At 51.1% G+C, this 16,649-nt stretch overlaps 1 protein-coding gene across 2 annotated transcripts in view; it reads right to left on the minus strand.

Moving 5' to 3' along the window:
* GRID1 (glutamate ionotropic receptor delta type subunit 1) overlaps positions 1–16,649 on the minus strand; it is a 664,127-nt gene that overhangs the window by 646,093 nt on the left and 1,385 nt on the right. For both annotated transcript variants that reach the window (XM_039872286.1, XM_039872287.1), the window contains exon 2: positions 15,376–15,531. In XM_039872286.1, the coding sequence (XP_039728220.1) occupies positions 15,376–15,531 (156 nt within the window). The remainder of the gene's footprint in view (positions 1–15,375; positions 15,532–16,649) is intronic.

Raw genomic sequence — 16,649 nt, forward strand, 5'->3', positions numbered from 1 at the left:
CCTGTCCTGCAGTCCAATCTGCGGAAGCACCAATCATTGAAAAGGTCTTATTTGAGAATAGTATGTATAAATGTTTGTTTCTCTGCAAAGCATCAGCTCCTCAAGAATAATGATCATGACTTTCCTTGCTATGTCTCCCCAAGCTCAGGGCCACGTCCACAGTAGGTACTCAGGAAATGAATGAATGAATGAATGATGAATAAATGAATGAATGAATGGACATTCCCTTTCTAATGTCCTCACTAAAGGATCAACAGAGAAATTTATACAGCATACGAATGAATGTTCTCTCTGCTGTGGTCAAAACCAAAACTAGTAGCTCTGTACATCACTTGTGCTCTTAAAACCTTGTTCTGGAGATGAGATGCTCAGAATTCCTTTCAGGAATCTGGGCTGAGTTTTCTGCCTTTATTTGCCTTCTTCTAACATAATAGAACCTCCCAATATTCATCTGAAGCTACCTCATAGCTAATTTTCTGAATTTCTATATATAAAATAAATCATTTAACAAAAAAATCTGTATCCACAGTATATGCAACAAAGGGAGATTTCAAAGCCCATTAACTCACAGAGATGGTATGTTACTGGGAGAATATGGGCTGTATAATTAAAACAATTTAAATCTGATTATACAGTGGGCTTTACTATGTGCCACCATCTCACTAATGGAAAGAAAACCAATATCTTGAGGGGTTTTTTTAATTACTGTAAAATTATGAATTTGAACACGCACATACCACTACTCCATTGCTTCATGTTACTGATAAGGTAAGATGAAATACTCCTTTCAGAGAAATATTCCTTACAGAGAACGTAAGCCATCTTCAGCTCAGATCCCCGCTCAGTGTACACAGCATCCAGGCTGAGGCCCCCAAATCAGGAAAAAAGGTTGGCTCCCATGTCAGCCGATATGAGTGGGGATCCTTTCTGGAGACCCCAGTATCAGAGTTACTGACGCCTGGCTTACCTGTCCTCTCCTAAGAACTCCAGAGCCCAGTGTCTGGGGTGGGAAAACCAAGGAGCCTGGGACAGGGGATGGACCAAATGACAGTTCATGGCCCAGCCATGAATCCCTCTTTGTGGAGCAAAAGTATGCATTTCAGTCTAAACTGGAGGAGCATGTCCAGAACTGTGATGAAGGAAATCAATGGTGATAAGCACCCCGTGTAGCCCACCTCCTATGAGCCTGCAGAGGCAGGGAGTTGGGTGGAGCTGCCTCTCCCCCTGGGTTTTCTCATCCCCATACGTCTCAACTCTCACAGCTTAAGTCCTAGACCTAGGTACATGGCTCTGGGCCCTGATATCCCCTCTATGGTCTACGGCCTGTCTCTACCTGTTCTATGGACTGAGCCACTTCTGCCAGGACCACAGAGAAGGAACTCTAAGATCCCTGCAGACCTCACCAGGCTGTCAGCACCCTCTTCTTCCACCTATGCCCGACAACCCTGAATAGCTCACAGATCCTGCCATTTCACACCTCTGAGTCTTTGCTCAAGCTGCTCTACCACCTGGAGATCCTGCCTCGCTTTCTTCATCTGACCAACTCCCATTCCTCACTTAAGACTCAGCTCAGGAGTCACTTCCAGAAAGCCTCCTCTAGTTGCTCCCAACCCCAAGCTAAGTTAGGCACCACATTTGTTCCCACAGCCCTGGGTTGGCTTTTTTCTCTTGTTCTTAGCTTACTTGTCTGTCCCTGACACACCCAGCTCTGTCACTATAGCATTCAAGATGGGCAGCCAGGAAAGCCAGGTCCTCACAGCCTGCCAAGGTTCCCCCAGAAAATGGTCTTGACCAGGCTAGAAACCACCTTCTTAGCTCTGGCCCACCTCACGCCCTATAAGAAGGCTCATATTTCTTCCTCGACCCCCCACCTACTTTCTCCAGCTGAAGTTAATAATTTAAAGCAATTAAATCCAACAAACCGTAACCAATTAAATAAGGACTGGTGACCAGCAGAGCTGCCGCAGCCTCGCGTCTCTGCCTAAGCCTGTGTTTGAAGGGCGGCTAGGTGGGGGCCTGATCCTAGGACCAGCCTCCAGAGACCTAACCACCACTCCCCAACCCCCACAAAGATAAACTTCTCCAAGCAGCCAGCCGCCTAATGAGACTGTCAGGGGACTTCTTAACGAGATTAGGCAAAGCCCAAGTTCTGCCTCACTGTATGGAGGATTTCTATTCAATTAGTCCTTCAGACCGGTGCCCCTGCAGATAGGGTAGCCCCCTCCCAGCACACCTAGTACTGCCCTGGCGGCCCAGCCTCCCAGGGTCAGCCTAGGGCAGTGTCTCACCAGACAGAGGGATGAACAGAGCTAGCCTGGGGCATGGGACTGTCAGCCCAGGACTCCTCTCTACCCTTTGAACTTGGACAGAGATCAGGAGTGGCCATAAATGGGCCATTTGGAAGAAGGGAGCAGAGACCACTGCCCACAATAGGTGTGTAGGGATAGGAAAGACCCACCCACATGGGGGAGGCTGAATTTGAGGGTAAAGGCGTGGGTTGTGGCTACATTTAAAGTGGGGGCACATACCCCAGGGTGCCGTAGCTCAGCCATCTTGCCACAGTCCCAGCAAGGTCCTCATAACACATCCCCAGCAGCCCACTTGACAGACTCCTCCAGGGAGGGGCTGTCTAAGGAGATGATCCCTGGACCTATTGGGGTCTCAGCTCATCTGCAGGTCTGTGTCTGTGAGCTCACTGGCACATATAGGCATGCACTCTCATGTGTGAGCAGGCCCACACACATACGTGCCATAGGTACTGTCAGATAGCCACTTAAAAAACACTTCCTCCTGCTTGTACCTGGTGTGCAGAGCTCATGGTGCCTGAGCTCACAGACCTCACAGGCATTCACTAAGACACGATGGGAGACATGCAGGACAGAGCAAAAAGGAAGACCAGGTCCCAGCGAAGGGAGCAAAGCAGCCATAGAAGGCCTCCTGAAGGGCATACCAAACTGAAACTGTGAGGTGACGAGGAAACTGAGGCATGGGGGCAAGTGGGTAGACACAGTCAGGGGAGAGCAAGGGCCTCTCTTCTGGCACGGGGAGGGCACCACGGCATGCAGCAGGGATGAGGCTGGACATCTGGCTGGGGCTAGACATGAGGACTCAAATGCTGAGCACAGACAACACCCTGCAGACCAGGAGGCCAGGGGTCTGGCCAGGAATGGGTGTCAGGAAGATGCCCTGGTGTGCTCTGAGGGGTGAGCTGGTGGGAGCCTACCCACTGTGTGCAGGTGCCTAGAATGGCATGTACATTGTATGTTCATGTACTCATATAGTGTCCCAGAGGCATGGCCAGGACAGAGCCAGCTCACAGTCCCCGTCTGGCTGTACCCCGCCATCTAGAGGCTCACCTGGAGCTCTCACCAGTACTGATCAGTGGGTGCTGATATTCATCACAGACCTGCTGTCCTCCTTTTAGTGAAGTTAATTTTCTTGGCAGGAGCTAAGTAGCCTGACACAGTTGGACCCCTAAGCCCACTCGGCAAGGAAGGGAGAAGGGGAGTTCTCCTGATGAGGTTTTGATCATTAACAACAACAGAGCTTCAAAGCCCCTCCAGCCCCTGCTCAACGGGAGGGTCTTAACTCCTGCTTCCTCAGAGGCCAATGTGGCAGGGGTGCCAGCTACATCCTTGCACCTGGGCACTGCTAACCAGCCCCTGGAGTAGTCACCAAGGAAGTGCTGGCAGAGAGTATTGGGTAGCATTCCTCCCCACCAAGCTCAGAGCTGCCAGGTTCTCTGGCCACAGACGTGCAGCTGCTCCTCTCTCCCTCAGCCCCTTCTCCCGCCCTGGTCTAGAGGATGCAATGCCTAGGACAATTTTATCCCCATTTCATACATGTGGAGACTGAGGCTCCTAAGCCCACCAGAGGACTCCAGGTGGGAGAGAAAACTGGAAACCTAGGTTATGGTTCATACCCAACACCCAGGCAGCCATCAGCCTTCACAGCCCCCAGTAGCCAGCACCTGAGTCCAAGGGAGCTTTTGCTTCCCGTGTGTAACTCCCCTCCCCACAACACCCACTCCCACCCCCACAGGTACACCTCAGGCCTATAGAGGGGGTGGACATGCTATTGCCCCTGAGCCCCTGACAGAATAGCTCAAGTGAGGAAATGCCTTCCTTAAATGGAGACTTCAAAACTGTGTCCCACCCCAGCCGATAAGCATGGGGAATTCCTCTATAGTGGCTGACCGTTCACATTGGGCCTTTGACTGCCCTCACAGAAATGCCAGGGAGAGGTAGTGCCATCAGCTCCTATCTTTTCTTGCCAGGAAAAGATCTTCAAATCCAAAAGCTAACCAAGAGGGAAGGGCCAGCACAAGCGAGCTTTAGGTAGCAGGATGGGGCTGCTGTAAATGCAATAAGCCTCAAGGCCTCACATGTCATGGGACCCTGAGTGGTCCTGAGCATAAAGGCAGGACTACCACAAGCTTGCAAGGGTCTCAGAGTGTGGAGGTCCCATGTGTTCACCTATCCTATCATCTATCCAAGGACTTTTTCTGAGCACCCACGACCAGCCGCACACCAACAGGCTCTGGAAATTCGGCAGTAAACAAGACAGACACTTTCCAGTCCTCATAGACCTAACATTCCTCAGAAATAAATTAATAACGACTGCAGATGGAGAAGCACACAAAAGAGGAAAGAAGGGTTTGATAGAGAATAAGAGGGGCCCTAATTAGAACCAAAGAGAATCACTTCAAGGTGAGATCTGGGGCACAGGTGAAGGCTGAGAAGTAGCCTGTCATGCAAAGAGCCTTCCAGATGGAAGGAACAGCATGTGCAAAGGACCTGGGACAGGAACATGCTTCACCTGTTGGAGAGACAGGAAGAAGGCCTGTCTGAAGCAGAGAGGTCAAGAGACAGGTGAGGTCAGCCCTTGTTGGGGTACTTGCAGGCTCTGGCAAGTCTTCTGGATTTTATTCCTAGTACAGAGGGGAGCCAGCTGAAAGGTTCCAGCAGGAGAGGAAGGTGATTTTGCAGATAACTGTGGCTGTTGTGTGAACAGTGGCCTGGAGGAGAAGATGGAGGCAGGGAACAGTGAGCAAGTGACTGCAGGGGTCCAGGCTGAGGCTGGGGAGATGGCAATTGAGATGGAAAGAACCAAACAAAGGCCAAGCAAGGACAAAGGGAGGGTCACATTAATTCTAGGAGGCTGGGTAAGTAACAAGGAGAATGCTGGCTCGGCTACCAATCCTTCAAGTTTCTAAGCAATCCCTACTTAGTTTTGCTCCCTGTACAATAGCCCAGTGCTGCCCAGGGCTGTCCTGAGATGCTACACATCCAGCCCTGGGCACAAGGTATTGATAGATATCTCTGCTGTTTAACAGGCCATCATCAGGAGCCTATACTAGAACAAATACTGCCAAGCCCACCGCATTTCTTGCCTGTGTGAGTTTACTGGGCTGGCTCCCAGCACAACCCAAGTGACTGACTGTCCATGAGGCTTCTACGGTGAAGGGAGGATGAACTGAAAATGCTCAGATCCCCATCCAACTCCGCCATGCTGTGATTCTGTGAAACCTGTACCTAAGAGAGTGTGCATGGGTAGAAACAGTACACATGACTGAGTCAAGTGCAGTAATGCAGTCAGCTAGTGGGATGTCAGTGATTCTGCCTGATGTGACCCTGTGTCCTATGGGTGCTGCTCAGTGACCCAGTGTCAAGGTACAGAGCAGACTGGGGAGCTGGGCAGTGGGATCAGGAGTTGGGCAGTGGGATTGGGCTGGGCCCAGACTGTGGAGCATTTCTGAAGGCAGCACATGTCCCTGCGAGCGGGCTCGGGCTGAGAAGGAGAACCAACCCCAGGTAAGCACAAGTAAGATTCACCAAGCTCTGAGCAAATTGGACTTTGAAGCAGTCAGTGTGAAGTTGAACACCGGAGTCAGCACAAGCTCCAGATGGGGCTTCCAAAGCATTATTCTTTCTTGGGTAAAAGCCCCCGGGGGTTGAGGACCAGAGGCTCACCCAGAGCCACAGGAGGAGGCAGTGCTGACAGCCAGCACTCACTCAGGCTTCATTAAAATCAGCACAGCATCCAGAGAAGCAGGGACCATCCCTCTCCCTCTGTACTGGCCAGATGACATCATGAAGACAATAACTATGATTCCTGTTTACTGAGCACCTCCTGGGTGCCAAGCCCCAGCTAAGTTCTCTATGGTCGTCATTATCTCATATGGTCCATAAGACAACCTGTAAGGGAGGTGCCACTGTCCCTATTTTACAGCAGGAAAGCTGAGGTCAGCAAGTTAAGGCCCTCACTGAGGCACATCGGTGTTGCTGTGTGTTAAGAAGGGCAGGACAAATGGAAGTATCCAAAAGAGAATCAAGTGAGAAATCATTAGACTCCAGGATGGGCAGCCTGAAAAATTCTTTGAGAGGCACAGTGGCTGTCTTTAAATTTTTAAAGAGCTGTGGGTAGAGAAAGCCTAGCTCAGTGTAAAGCTAGGTTAGAGATGAAAATCTTCGATCCTCAGAGGTGCAGGGATCTCATTTGACTAGTTGGGACTCTGAGGTCCTAGGAGGGACAGGGCTGGCCCATCTTCCTCAGATGAGTCCGCCCACGCCAAGTCTGGCCCCAGGCCAAAGTCTGCCCATAGCTGTTCCCTGTCTTAGCTAATGCCGCCATAACAAAATATCATAGACTAAGTAGTTTCAACAACACACATTTATTTCTCACAGTCTGGACACTAGGAAGTCTAAGATCAAGGTACTGGCTGATTAAGTTCCTGGTAATCTCTCTCTTCCTGGCTCGTAGACGTCCACCTTCTCACTGTACACTCACTTCGTAGAGAGAGAGCAGCTCTCTGGTCTCTATAACTAATCCCATCATGAGGACCCCACCCTCAAGCCTTCATCTAAACCTAATCACTTCCCAAAGGCCCCACTTCCAAATACCATCACATTGGGGATTGGGACTTCAACATATGAATTTAGGAGGGGCACAACCATTCAGTCCATATCACCTCCACACCTTCTATGGGCCTTGGCCTTGGCTTTCAGGGCCCTCCTACAGCTCTAGACACCAGGACCCTGTGGTATCTGCTGACCCACACAACTGGGACCCCAAGAGGCCCACTCCCTGGGGTGGGCAAGCAGGCTGGCCCCCACCCTCACTCCACTGACAAGATGCCAAGGTCAAAGAGGATGCCAACAATGAGGAAGGGGACAAGCTACTGCCCACAGCCTCCTCCTGACCTTGGCCAAGTTGAGCAGCTAGCACCACAATGACTATCTCATTGTGATTTCTGAGGGGCCCTGGGCCAAGACCACAATCTAGGTCCAGGGATGTCCCCCAGGAGTGTAGGGAGCTAAAGCTCCCAAAATTCAAAAGAGTGCATGGATTATCTCGGGAGGCCTGCTTGCATAAAAAAAAGGAAAAGGCTGGTTCTGTGGAATTCCAGGAAGAAGATTAAGTATAGAAAAAGCAAAGGGAGTGTCAAAGGGAGTATCGATTGTACCTCGATCTTCAGGGTGTTACTTTTATTATGTTATTTTGGGATACACAAAGGAATAGATTATGTATAAAAAGAAGCATAAGAAATAAACTCGGAGAGACAGTTGTGAGATCTGTTCTCCCTCCTGCATCCTGTCTGTCTTCTCTTTTTTCTCAGTCCCCGCTCCCCCATTCAGGTACCTGGTTTGACTTGGTCGGCTGGTTTCCGACACAGGAGTGAAAAGGAAATGGTATTTTTTGAGTGCCCCATGAATTGCTCTGTCTTAGAGCTGAGGATACAGCAGGGCACAAATGGGACTGAGTCCTTCCCTTCCCGTAGCCCAATCTCCAGGAGATATCACCAAACACGGGGCAATGGGAAACATATAACAGGGCCAGCCTCCTCTGGGCACTGGGGGCTCCCTGGGAATGCCACATCTGAACTGAGACCTGAAGGAAGTCCACCAGAGGGGCAAAGATGGAAGGGACTAGAGGGGCTCCGAGCAGCAGTTAGAACTGCTGAATCAAAAGGGAAAAAACAAGAACTAAGAATCTTTCAGTTAAATGTGCCTAGGCGGCATAGGTATCTGCAACTCATGCATGTGTGCACACACACACACACACATTCACACATGCACACATACTCAAGCGCACACACACACATGCATACACAAGATGTGGGATCTCTGCCTAGATTCCACAGAATACCAAGGACCTGACCCAGCCCCCCAGACAGTTCCTTCTCCTTAGCACTGCCCACCACACCACTCTTCCCCAGAGGCATGGTCACCCTGTCTACTGTCCCTGGAGAAACACTAGCCATAGGCACCCTGTGTAGCTCTGGCTCAGGACTGTGGGCTTTATAGTGTCATATCTCAGCCTTTATCAGGTACAAGGGAGAAGCCAGCCTTGAGCTGAAGTACCAGCTTAGGACTTAATGACAAGGAGACTCACCCTCAGAGCTCTAACCCAGGCTGGCAGCCTGCAGGACTGGGGTGGCCCACCAGGTTGTTTGGACTATTTAGAGCTCTGGGTAGGGACAGATGAAGGCAGGTGCCCTGGGAGCCACCTAGGACTGAGGAGTAGTATTTGATGCCTGCAGCCATGATAGAGAAGGCAACAAGAACTGAACCAAGTCAGGGCCATCTCAGCACCTGGTGCCAGCCCCTATGATAAACACCACTGGGGAGCACAGACCAGGACCCAGAGTGTGGCACCTCCTTCCCTCAGCCTCTGGATGCTCAGACAAAAGGACAGAAGAAAACCCCCATCCCCTGGAGTTGCAGCACCTGGCTGCCTCTGCCTAGATCTGGTGAAGGACTGATGTGAGGAAAGCAAATTGGGGAGACTGGACCTGCCAGGGCCAAATGTCCCGGATCTGGCCAGAAAAGGAGGTGCAGCCTGGGCCTCCTGCTGGCAGCTACTGATTATTTATAGGCTGAGAGGAAAGTCTTCAAGAGCCCAACTGACAGAATACTGGACACAAACCCAGTGCCTTCCTAGGCCTCATGCCTGTCAGAAAGGCCAGACCCCAAGAGAAAGGGGCTGTCATAAACCAGCCCATGACAAGACGTGAGTCTCTGCCTAGCCCAGTGCTGTAACAAGAGAGCTCCTGCTGTCTAGGAAGGCAGAGGTGAGAAGGGAACTGGGAGAGTGGAGACAAGGAAAGTCTGTAGGGGGAAGAGGGCTACAGGGAGCCCTGACGATGCTACAGGAAGTGCAGACTGGCCGAAGTCCAGCTGCAGAGGCTCACTGGTGCTGGCCTCGAAAATGGCCGAGCCTGGATGCCAATCTTCACCTCGTTATTTAGGACGCATTTAGCCCAAGTCTTCTGAGAGCTGGGCCTGTCCAGGCACAAGTTTACAGAGGACAAAATTGTCAGACATAGAGAATATTACAGGTGAGAGCCTGGCTGCGCTAGGGACCTGGGCTTCCTGACTTCCCGCCACACCAAAGAGCTCCCCAGAGCTTTCTGCAGCAGAAAGACAAGCAAATAAGTGGGCAAAGGGGAGTAGGTGGGAATCATGGATCTGACCCAACCAGGATCCAATACCTAAAACTGTTGGTTGTTTCTTTTGTTGTTGCTGTTATTTTAGTGAGCCACCAAGGAAATGGGGGCGGGGGGAGGCTGTTTTGACATGAATAGGGTGGTATTTGTGTAATTCATCAAATATTTCCATTTTCCCCCATTCCTGGAACATCATAGGACTGTGCTTCCTGGATCCCTTATGCTTAGCTGGGACCACGTAACTAGTTTCAGCCTATGAGTTTTAAGCAGAAGTGACATGGACATGTGTTCTCCAGAGCTCTTTTCCTCTGACACAGCAACTGGCACACACATATGCATGCACACGCATGTGCATACACACGTATCCCCCAGAGCTCTTTTCCCTCTGACACAGCAACTGGCGATATTCAAGCTGACTGATCATGATAAACCAAGCTCTAAGCTGACCAGTTATAGAAATTTAGCATGGGCAAGAGATAAATTTTTGTTATGTTAAGCTACTAAGATTTGGGGATTGTCTGTTACTACAACATAACTTAGTCTATCCTGACTGATATAAAGGGAACCACAGAACAAAACCGAAGGGTAGAGGCAACTTCCCTGAGTAACCAAGTCTAAAAAGATTCACATCCAAGGATCACATTGGGTTATAAATGGTTTGGGAACAAGCAGTACAAAGTGAATGTTCCAGGTTTTTAGGTGATAGCATTTTCAGGATAGTGAAAAGGCCAAGTAAAGAGGGAAGTAGCTGCTGAAGGGAACAAAAACAGGGACTTCGATGTGGCATCTACAAGAATTTGGAAAGTTTGTCTGATTTTATAAGATGTGGCTCTGAGTGCCAAGGGACCGCCTTAGCTGTCCTCCAAGAAGAACCTAGAGAAATGGCCCCAACAAGAAGGTTGTTAAAGTTCCCACGTCACCAGGAACAGGAACAGCAGCAGTTCAGGGGCAGCCTGAGGACACATTTCTCACTAGACCCATGGCCTACCCACATACCTGGCATGAGATGTCCATCTGTTCACTTCCACTTAAGTCCAACCTCCTAATCTAGCAGCAAGACCATGGCAATAGGGATACTAAAAGGGAGCCTCTAGAACCCAAAATATGAGGACATTGGTGGGGCAAGAGTATAGTCTATAAAGTGAGAGAGTATGTACACATGTGTACATGCATGTGTGTGCACACACAGGAGGGACTCTAGAATGAAGAGGAACTCTAAAGCCTGAGAGTTCAGCTGAAGGAAGATGGCAGTAATTCCTTTATACACCCATTGGCTTGTGAGGAATCCAGAGAGAGAACTAGATGGTCCCAAGCCCCAGCCCAACCCTTGTAAGGAACCATCAGCACCTGTAGCCACAGCCATGGCCACTTTCTGGCTTAAAGCATCATTGCAGCAGCCCCTGCAGGGGCCAGGAAGAGCAACTCTGTGTGGCAGACCTCTGCAAGGGATAGAGGAGAGGGAGGATGGAGGGGTCTAAAGAAAAACCTATCCAGGCAGAAAAGATCATTGGCCTGAGTAGCAACAAAAATTTAGTTTGGCTATTCAAAAGCAGATTATTCTAAGAACTTCTTTAGGCACAAGCATCATCCAGGCCCAGGGAAAGACATCAGTGTGTTGCTGGAGAGCACAAGTAAGTCTGCAGAGGTCCAGAGGCTTACAGTGTGCCATCTCCAGAGCAAGCTTGGTAGACAGGGCTATAGGTCTCAAGTGACTAGCACGCCTGGCTAAGATAAGAGGATGCCACCCAGGAAGCAAGAATGCAGTCAACCATGCAAAAGAGAGGGAAGGGTGGACAGCATGCACTGGCTATGATGGGCACTGACAAGTGTGCCAACATGAAAGCAGAACAATGGCCCACAAAGTCATCCACATCCTAACCCCTGGAACTGTGAATATAATAGGCTACATGGCAAAGGAGAATTAAGGTTGTAGCTTTAATTATGGTTGTTAACCAGCTAACTTTAAATAGGGACATTATTCTGGATTATGCAGGTGGACCCAATGGAATCACAAGGGTCCTAGGAAGAGGTAGACAGAAGAGTCAGAGGTCAAGAGGGAACTGTGATGACAGAAGTGAGGTCAGAGTGACAGGCTGTGAGAAAGGCCCCCCAACCCTTGCTGGTTTGAAGACAGAGGAAGGGGGCCAGGAGCTGAGGAAGCCAGGCAGCCTCTGGAACCTGAAAAGACAAGGAAATGGATCCTCTCCTAGAGCCTCCAAAAAGAATCAGCTGTGCTGACTTGATTTAAGTCCAGTGAGACCCATGCCCTTGTCCTTCTGACCTGCAGAACTGTAAAATAATAAATTTCAATTTTTAATCAAGTAAATTTGTAGCAAAATTTGTTTCAATGCCAAGAGAAAACTCGTAGAGCCAAGTGAACAGGAATGATGGCAGTGGCCTATAGGTATCTTTAATGACACTAACATCACACTCAGGGAGACGCTGACGGTATCTTCTGGACAGGGATCGCTGATATGCTAAATAAAAAAGCAGGATACACAACTAGACAGAATGAGAGCTCTCAGCATTTACAAAATACAGTGGGAATGGGGGGAAGACTAGAAGGAAATAATGGAGGTAGACCTCAGAATGATTTTGTCCTGTCTCTTGATGCTTTCCTGTACCTTCCACATTTTATGTAATGAGCATGCACTGCCCTTTCTCTTTTTACATTTTTTAATTAATTCATGCTCATTGTAGCAATGCATTTCTTTTATAATCAGGGGGAGAAAGCTAAGTAAAAAGCTGAAAATGGAAAGGTCAGTGAGGGTCTGCTCTCAAGGAATTCACTAGTTTAAGAAGTGATGCAGTTGAAAATATCAATAGCCTCAAGAGAAGCTGAGATTAGTTCACAGCTGGGTCAAGAAACGGAGAAGGAATTAGTGTTTACTGAACACCTACCACAGGCCTTCCACACACAATTTATACATGTCTCACTCATTTAATCCTCACAATAATCCCATGAGGCAGGTACCACGGTCCCTTTTAACAGATATGGCAACAAAAGCTCAGAGCAGGGCCAGGAATCTCCCAGGGTCACACTGCAAGTGAGGCAAGCAGAATTTGAAAATGGTTCCTAAGGCTCCAGCAACCAAGCTCTTATCCCTGCATGGTGCTGTCTCCCGGTCCAAAATGAGGGCAGCATCAGTTCTAACCCAAATCCACGGAAGGTCACTGAGAATTTCTCTAGTCCATGATGCAGACTGAACCCCAATCCACCTCTTCCCTTCATCCTTGGCCTCTCCCCCATAAAAAGTCCTTTCCTTTCCCTCCCAAACTGTATCTACCACCCACGTCCTGCTGCAATGAATATCCAGGCCCAAGAGAGACATAAGCTATCCATCAAGCAGGCCAAGCCACAAATGGACAGCACCCCACACAGCACAGAAGGAAGGACACCCAGCAAGCTGATGGCTGCATAGCAGAGCCCCAGGCTAGGGAGAAGAAACCTCTGAGCACTGCTCTGCACTCCCCAAGGCCCTGGAGGGGCTGACTCCTCCCATCTCTCATAGACATGCAAGAGCTGCACAAGGTCATGGTATAACACTGTGGATTTCTGCTCATACACCTCTTAAGTTGAAAGCACATGCCAGCTTTCACCAGCACACACACTCTCTAGGCAGCAAGCAGTTCAACAACACCTAGTCAATACCTGGACTACTGGCAGCCATCAGAATCCAACTGCCTAGTCTGGAAGTACACACACACTCGCTCTCACACCCTGGTGAGACTATGTCAGCCTGCCATCCTTGGAGCCTGAGACATTTTTCCAGCTATACAAATAGAGAAACTAAGGCCCAGAAAAACAAATTCTTTTATAGAAAAAGTCCCTGGGTGGAGCCCTGTGTCTCGAGGACATAGCTGCATTAGAGTTTGAAAGTTGAATGGCCCACAGCTATTTTTGTTTGGCTTATACTATGTTTATAAATTGTTTGATTACTTAGAAATAGTTAAAAATCAGATCTTACATTGAAGTCCAGATTTGAGACTCCTCCTTTAAAAAAAAAAAAATTAGCACATCTACAATAAGACAAATGGCAAACTCTACTAAAGCTGTGGAACACAGGCAGGGTCCCAACACACTATGAGCTCCTGGGTGGAGGAAATGTGCTTCCCTACTGTGTCCTCAACTCCCAACACAAAGAATGTGTCCACAGAAACAAATGTGTGGGGGCAGTATCAAGGGAGCAGGAAGTGCTATCAAAATTGTGGCACATAATTGGAAAAGCTTGGGTTAACCCAGATCCACACCCTAGTTAGGGTCTTGTCTAAGAAGCCTACCCTCCCCTGTCTGGACCCCACCTTCATGAGGGCACACAAAAGAAGTCCAGAGTGGGGAACATGGGGGCAGGGACTGCTGGTGGGACATGACCAGACGTCAAGAAGGGCAAGAATTTCCCCTCCTGGACCTAAATGGACATCTAACTGTGGATATCTGTCAAGGCTAGAAGCAGCAGTCCCCACAACAGGCAATACCAGGCTCACCCCACTCACCACCACCCCAAAACACACTCAGAACTCTGGGTTTATATAACCACTTCAGGACATACTTGGACCCTCAGGCCCCAGAGCTGGGCCTTCTCCCTCCCTTGCTGCACCCAAGAATAGAAGACTCCCAAAAGACCTCATGCCAATGCAAAGTTCTCCCTAGCACCAGCACCAACCTTCTGGACCCAGACCAGAGCCTTCACTGAGTCACCCTTTCCTTGCAGGCACCCATGAAACCCACAGCCAACCTATAACAGGTGGCAGCAGGAAGATTCTGCTCCCAGCGGGCTGGGAGATGGGGAGCTGGCCTGAAGCCCTCAGCCAGCCCACCTCCTCCCTACATCCATTGTCCTGCCAGTTTCTCCTGGGAGGAATCCCCACATTCTGTGCCACCAGCTGCGCCCTCTATTCTCAGCACTCAGAGAGAGAGAGCTCAGAGTCTAGCCCATAGACATGAGGAGGAAGGCAGAGGAAAGGAAAAGGGACCTGGGCTGGGCAGATATCAGGAGCTGAGCGAGCCTTAGGCCCTGACCAGGAGGTAGGCAGCATAGGGGAGGAATCAGCCAGGTAGGAGAGGAGGGAATGAGAGAGCAGGGGGAAAGCAGAGGGGGCCGCTGATGCGAAAGCCCCTACCCTAACACACACACACACCCAGCCGCCCTCCCGCCTCTCCTCCCCCCTCCCCCGCGTCTCCAGCACCTGTTGCCCCCACCAGCCGCCGACCTGAGGCAGAGGCTGTGGACCAGGGTGGCCCAAGCGCAGGATAAGATTTCTCTGGAACCAGGCCTGGCCCAACTCCACTCTTTTCCTGGTCAAATAGCGCCCACCTCCGGTCCAGGTGCCTCCGCCCGCCGCGGGTACAGCGCGAGAAACCGGCTCCTCCAAACCCGGAGGAGTAGCGCGGCGGAGAAACGCGGGGCCAAGGCACTGAGGGGGATCAGGGTGCGAAATGCGGCGCGTAGCAGGTTGTGCCCCGGTGAGGAAGGGACAGCAGGAGGGGCTTCAGCGCCAGGCGTGCCGCGGTTAACAGCATTCGAAGACACTGGCCCACAGAGGTCAGGGGAGGTGCACCTATACAGCTACCAGGCCCGCAGACACGCCCACCCACACTCGAGAAACAAAGACGGCCCAGAGCCACACACGCCTATGCGGCCAGCGCCAGACTCATACACGCGCCACGGAGCTGGAAAGGAGCCGCACGAACCCACGACACGCCCCGTCAGGAGCTCGACTTGCAAGCTCTCTGTCCTGGCCCCGCAAGCGCAGAGCACTCCACCGCGCCGCAGCTTTGGTGGGAGGCGGAGAGCGCACGCCTGACGCGTAGCAACTCGGCTGCCAGACGCACAAAGGCTCCGCTCTGCCAAGCCGGTCGTAACCCCGCTGCGTAACTCCAAGCCCGTAACCCACTGCTGCGCTGCCTGGGTGCCGTGGCCACTCACCTTCCTGCACGGCCTGAAACGGGTTGTTGGCCTCGATGACCTTGATGGAGTAGGTGATCTTCTCGCTCTGCAAGATATCATCGTTGAGGCTCAGGTCGGAAACGGCCAACTGGAAGACCCTGTCGTCCTTGGCCGCGTTCTCCTCAAAGATGGCACCTGGAGGAGAGGAGGGGTCAAGACTCTGCCTAAAGAGAAGCTCTCCTTCCCCACCCTGCCCCCACCCCCACTTTGGTCATGGTGCTGTCAGGACCTCTGGTTGCCAGGTGGTGGAAGTTCTAGACTGGCCTTTCAGGATAGTTTAAGGCTCTCCTCAGTCAACCAGTACAGGAATATTTCCCACACACCCAGTGCACATGTGCACACAGTTGACATGAGTTACACATGCACATCGCACATGCTGCCACCAGGTCACACACGTGTCTCACAATCAATACAACCAACCCACCTCATGACCCCGCCGTGCCCCAAACTATGGACTGAGCCAAGCTAGGGTAGCCTCAGGCAGCACCCAAATGCCTCGACATGGTTCCATGAGTCCCATCCCAAGAGCCAGAAAGTTCTCCCACAGGGCAGTGTCTCCTGCCCCAATCCCAAAATGTAATGATGAATTCCTTCTGCCCTGCACATCCCCCTTTGAGTGGAGCTGAGCAAGCAGGTCCAGGGTGGCTTTACTACCACAGAGGGCTTCTTTACTCAGGGGCCTTGGATAACCAGCATCTCAGTCCCAGCCTGGCACTCACAGGCAAAACCGCCTAGCCTGATGCCCTGGGCTCCACCTTCTGCTCTCCATTCCCCGACTTAGTCGTCCTTCATGTATTTTTTGGGGGGAGATGGTGGGGAGACTGTCCCCTAGACCCCTTGCTTTCTGACCCAGCAGGGCTGAGGAGCCAGATACAGCTGCTCTTGAAAGGGCCTTCTAGAACCGTCAACGGCTCCTCCACGGCGGCCCCTGGCTGGCCTGTTTCCGTGCTTAGCACCGCCTTGGTCCACTCTGAGCTTCCGACTCGCCAGATCCCGGCCCAGCAGCCTGGGCAATTCCGAAGTCATACCCATCTCGCCAGGCCCCTAGGATCCCCAAGGCTAGGCCGAATGATACCCGGAGCTGGTGACTGGGAGGGAGGAGGGAGGCCCCAGTTCCACGTTATACCCAGAGCCGCAATGCTGACCGTGAGACTCGAGTCCCCACCACCCACCCCACCCCCAGCCCGAAGCAGCTTTTGACCCCCACCCCCACCCCCTGCGGGAGGCGGCGATGCAGCTCACCAAGCCCCTGA

This window comes from Pteropus medius, unplaced genomic scaffold (genome assembly GCF_902729225.1).
Source record: "Pteropus medius unplaced genomic scaffold, Ma_sr-lr_union100, whole genome shotgun sequence".
NCBI classification, from domain to species: Eukaryota; Metazoa; Chordata; class Mammalia; order Chiroptera; family Pteropodidae; genus Pteropus; species Pteropus medius.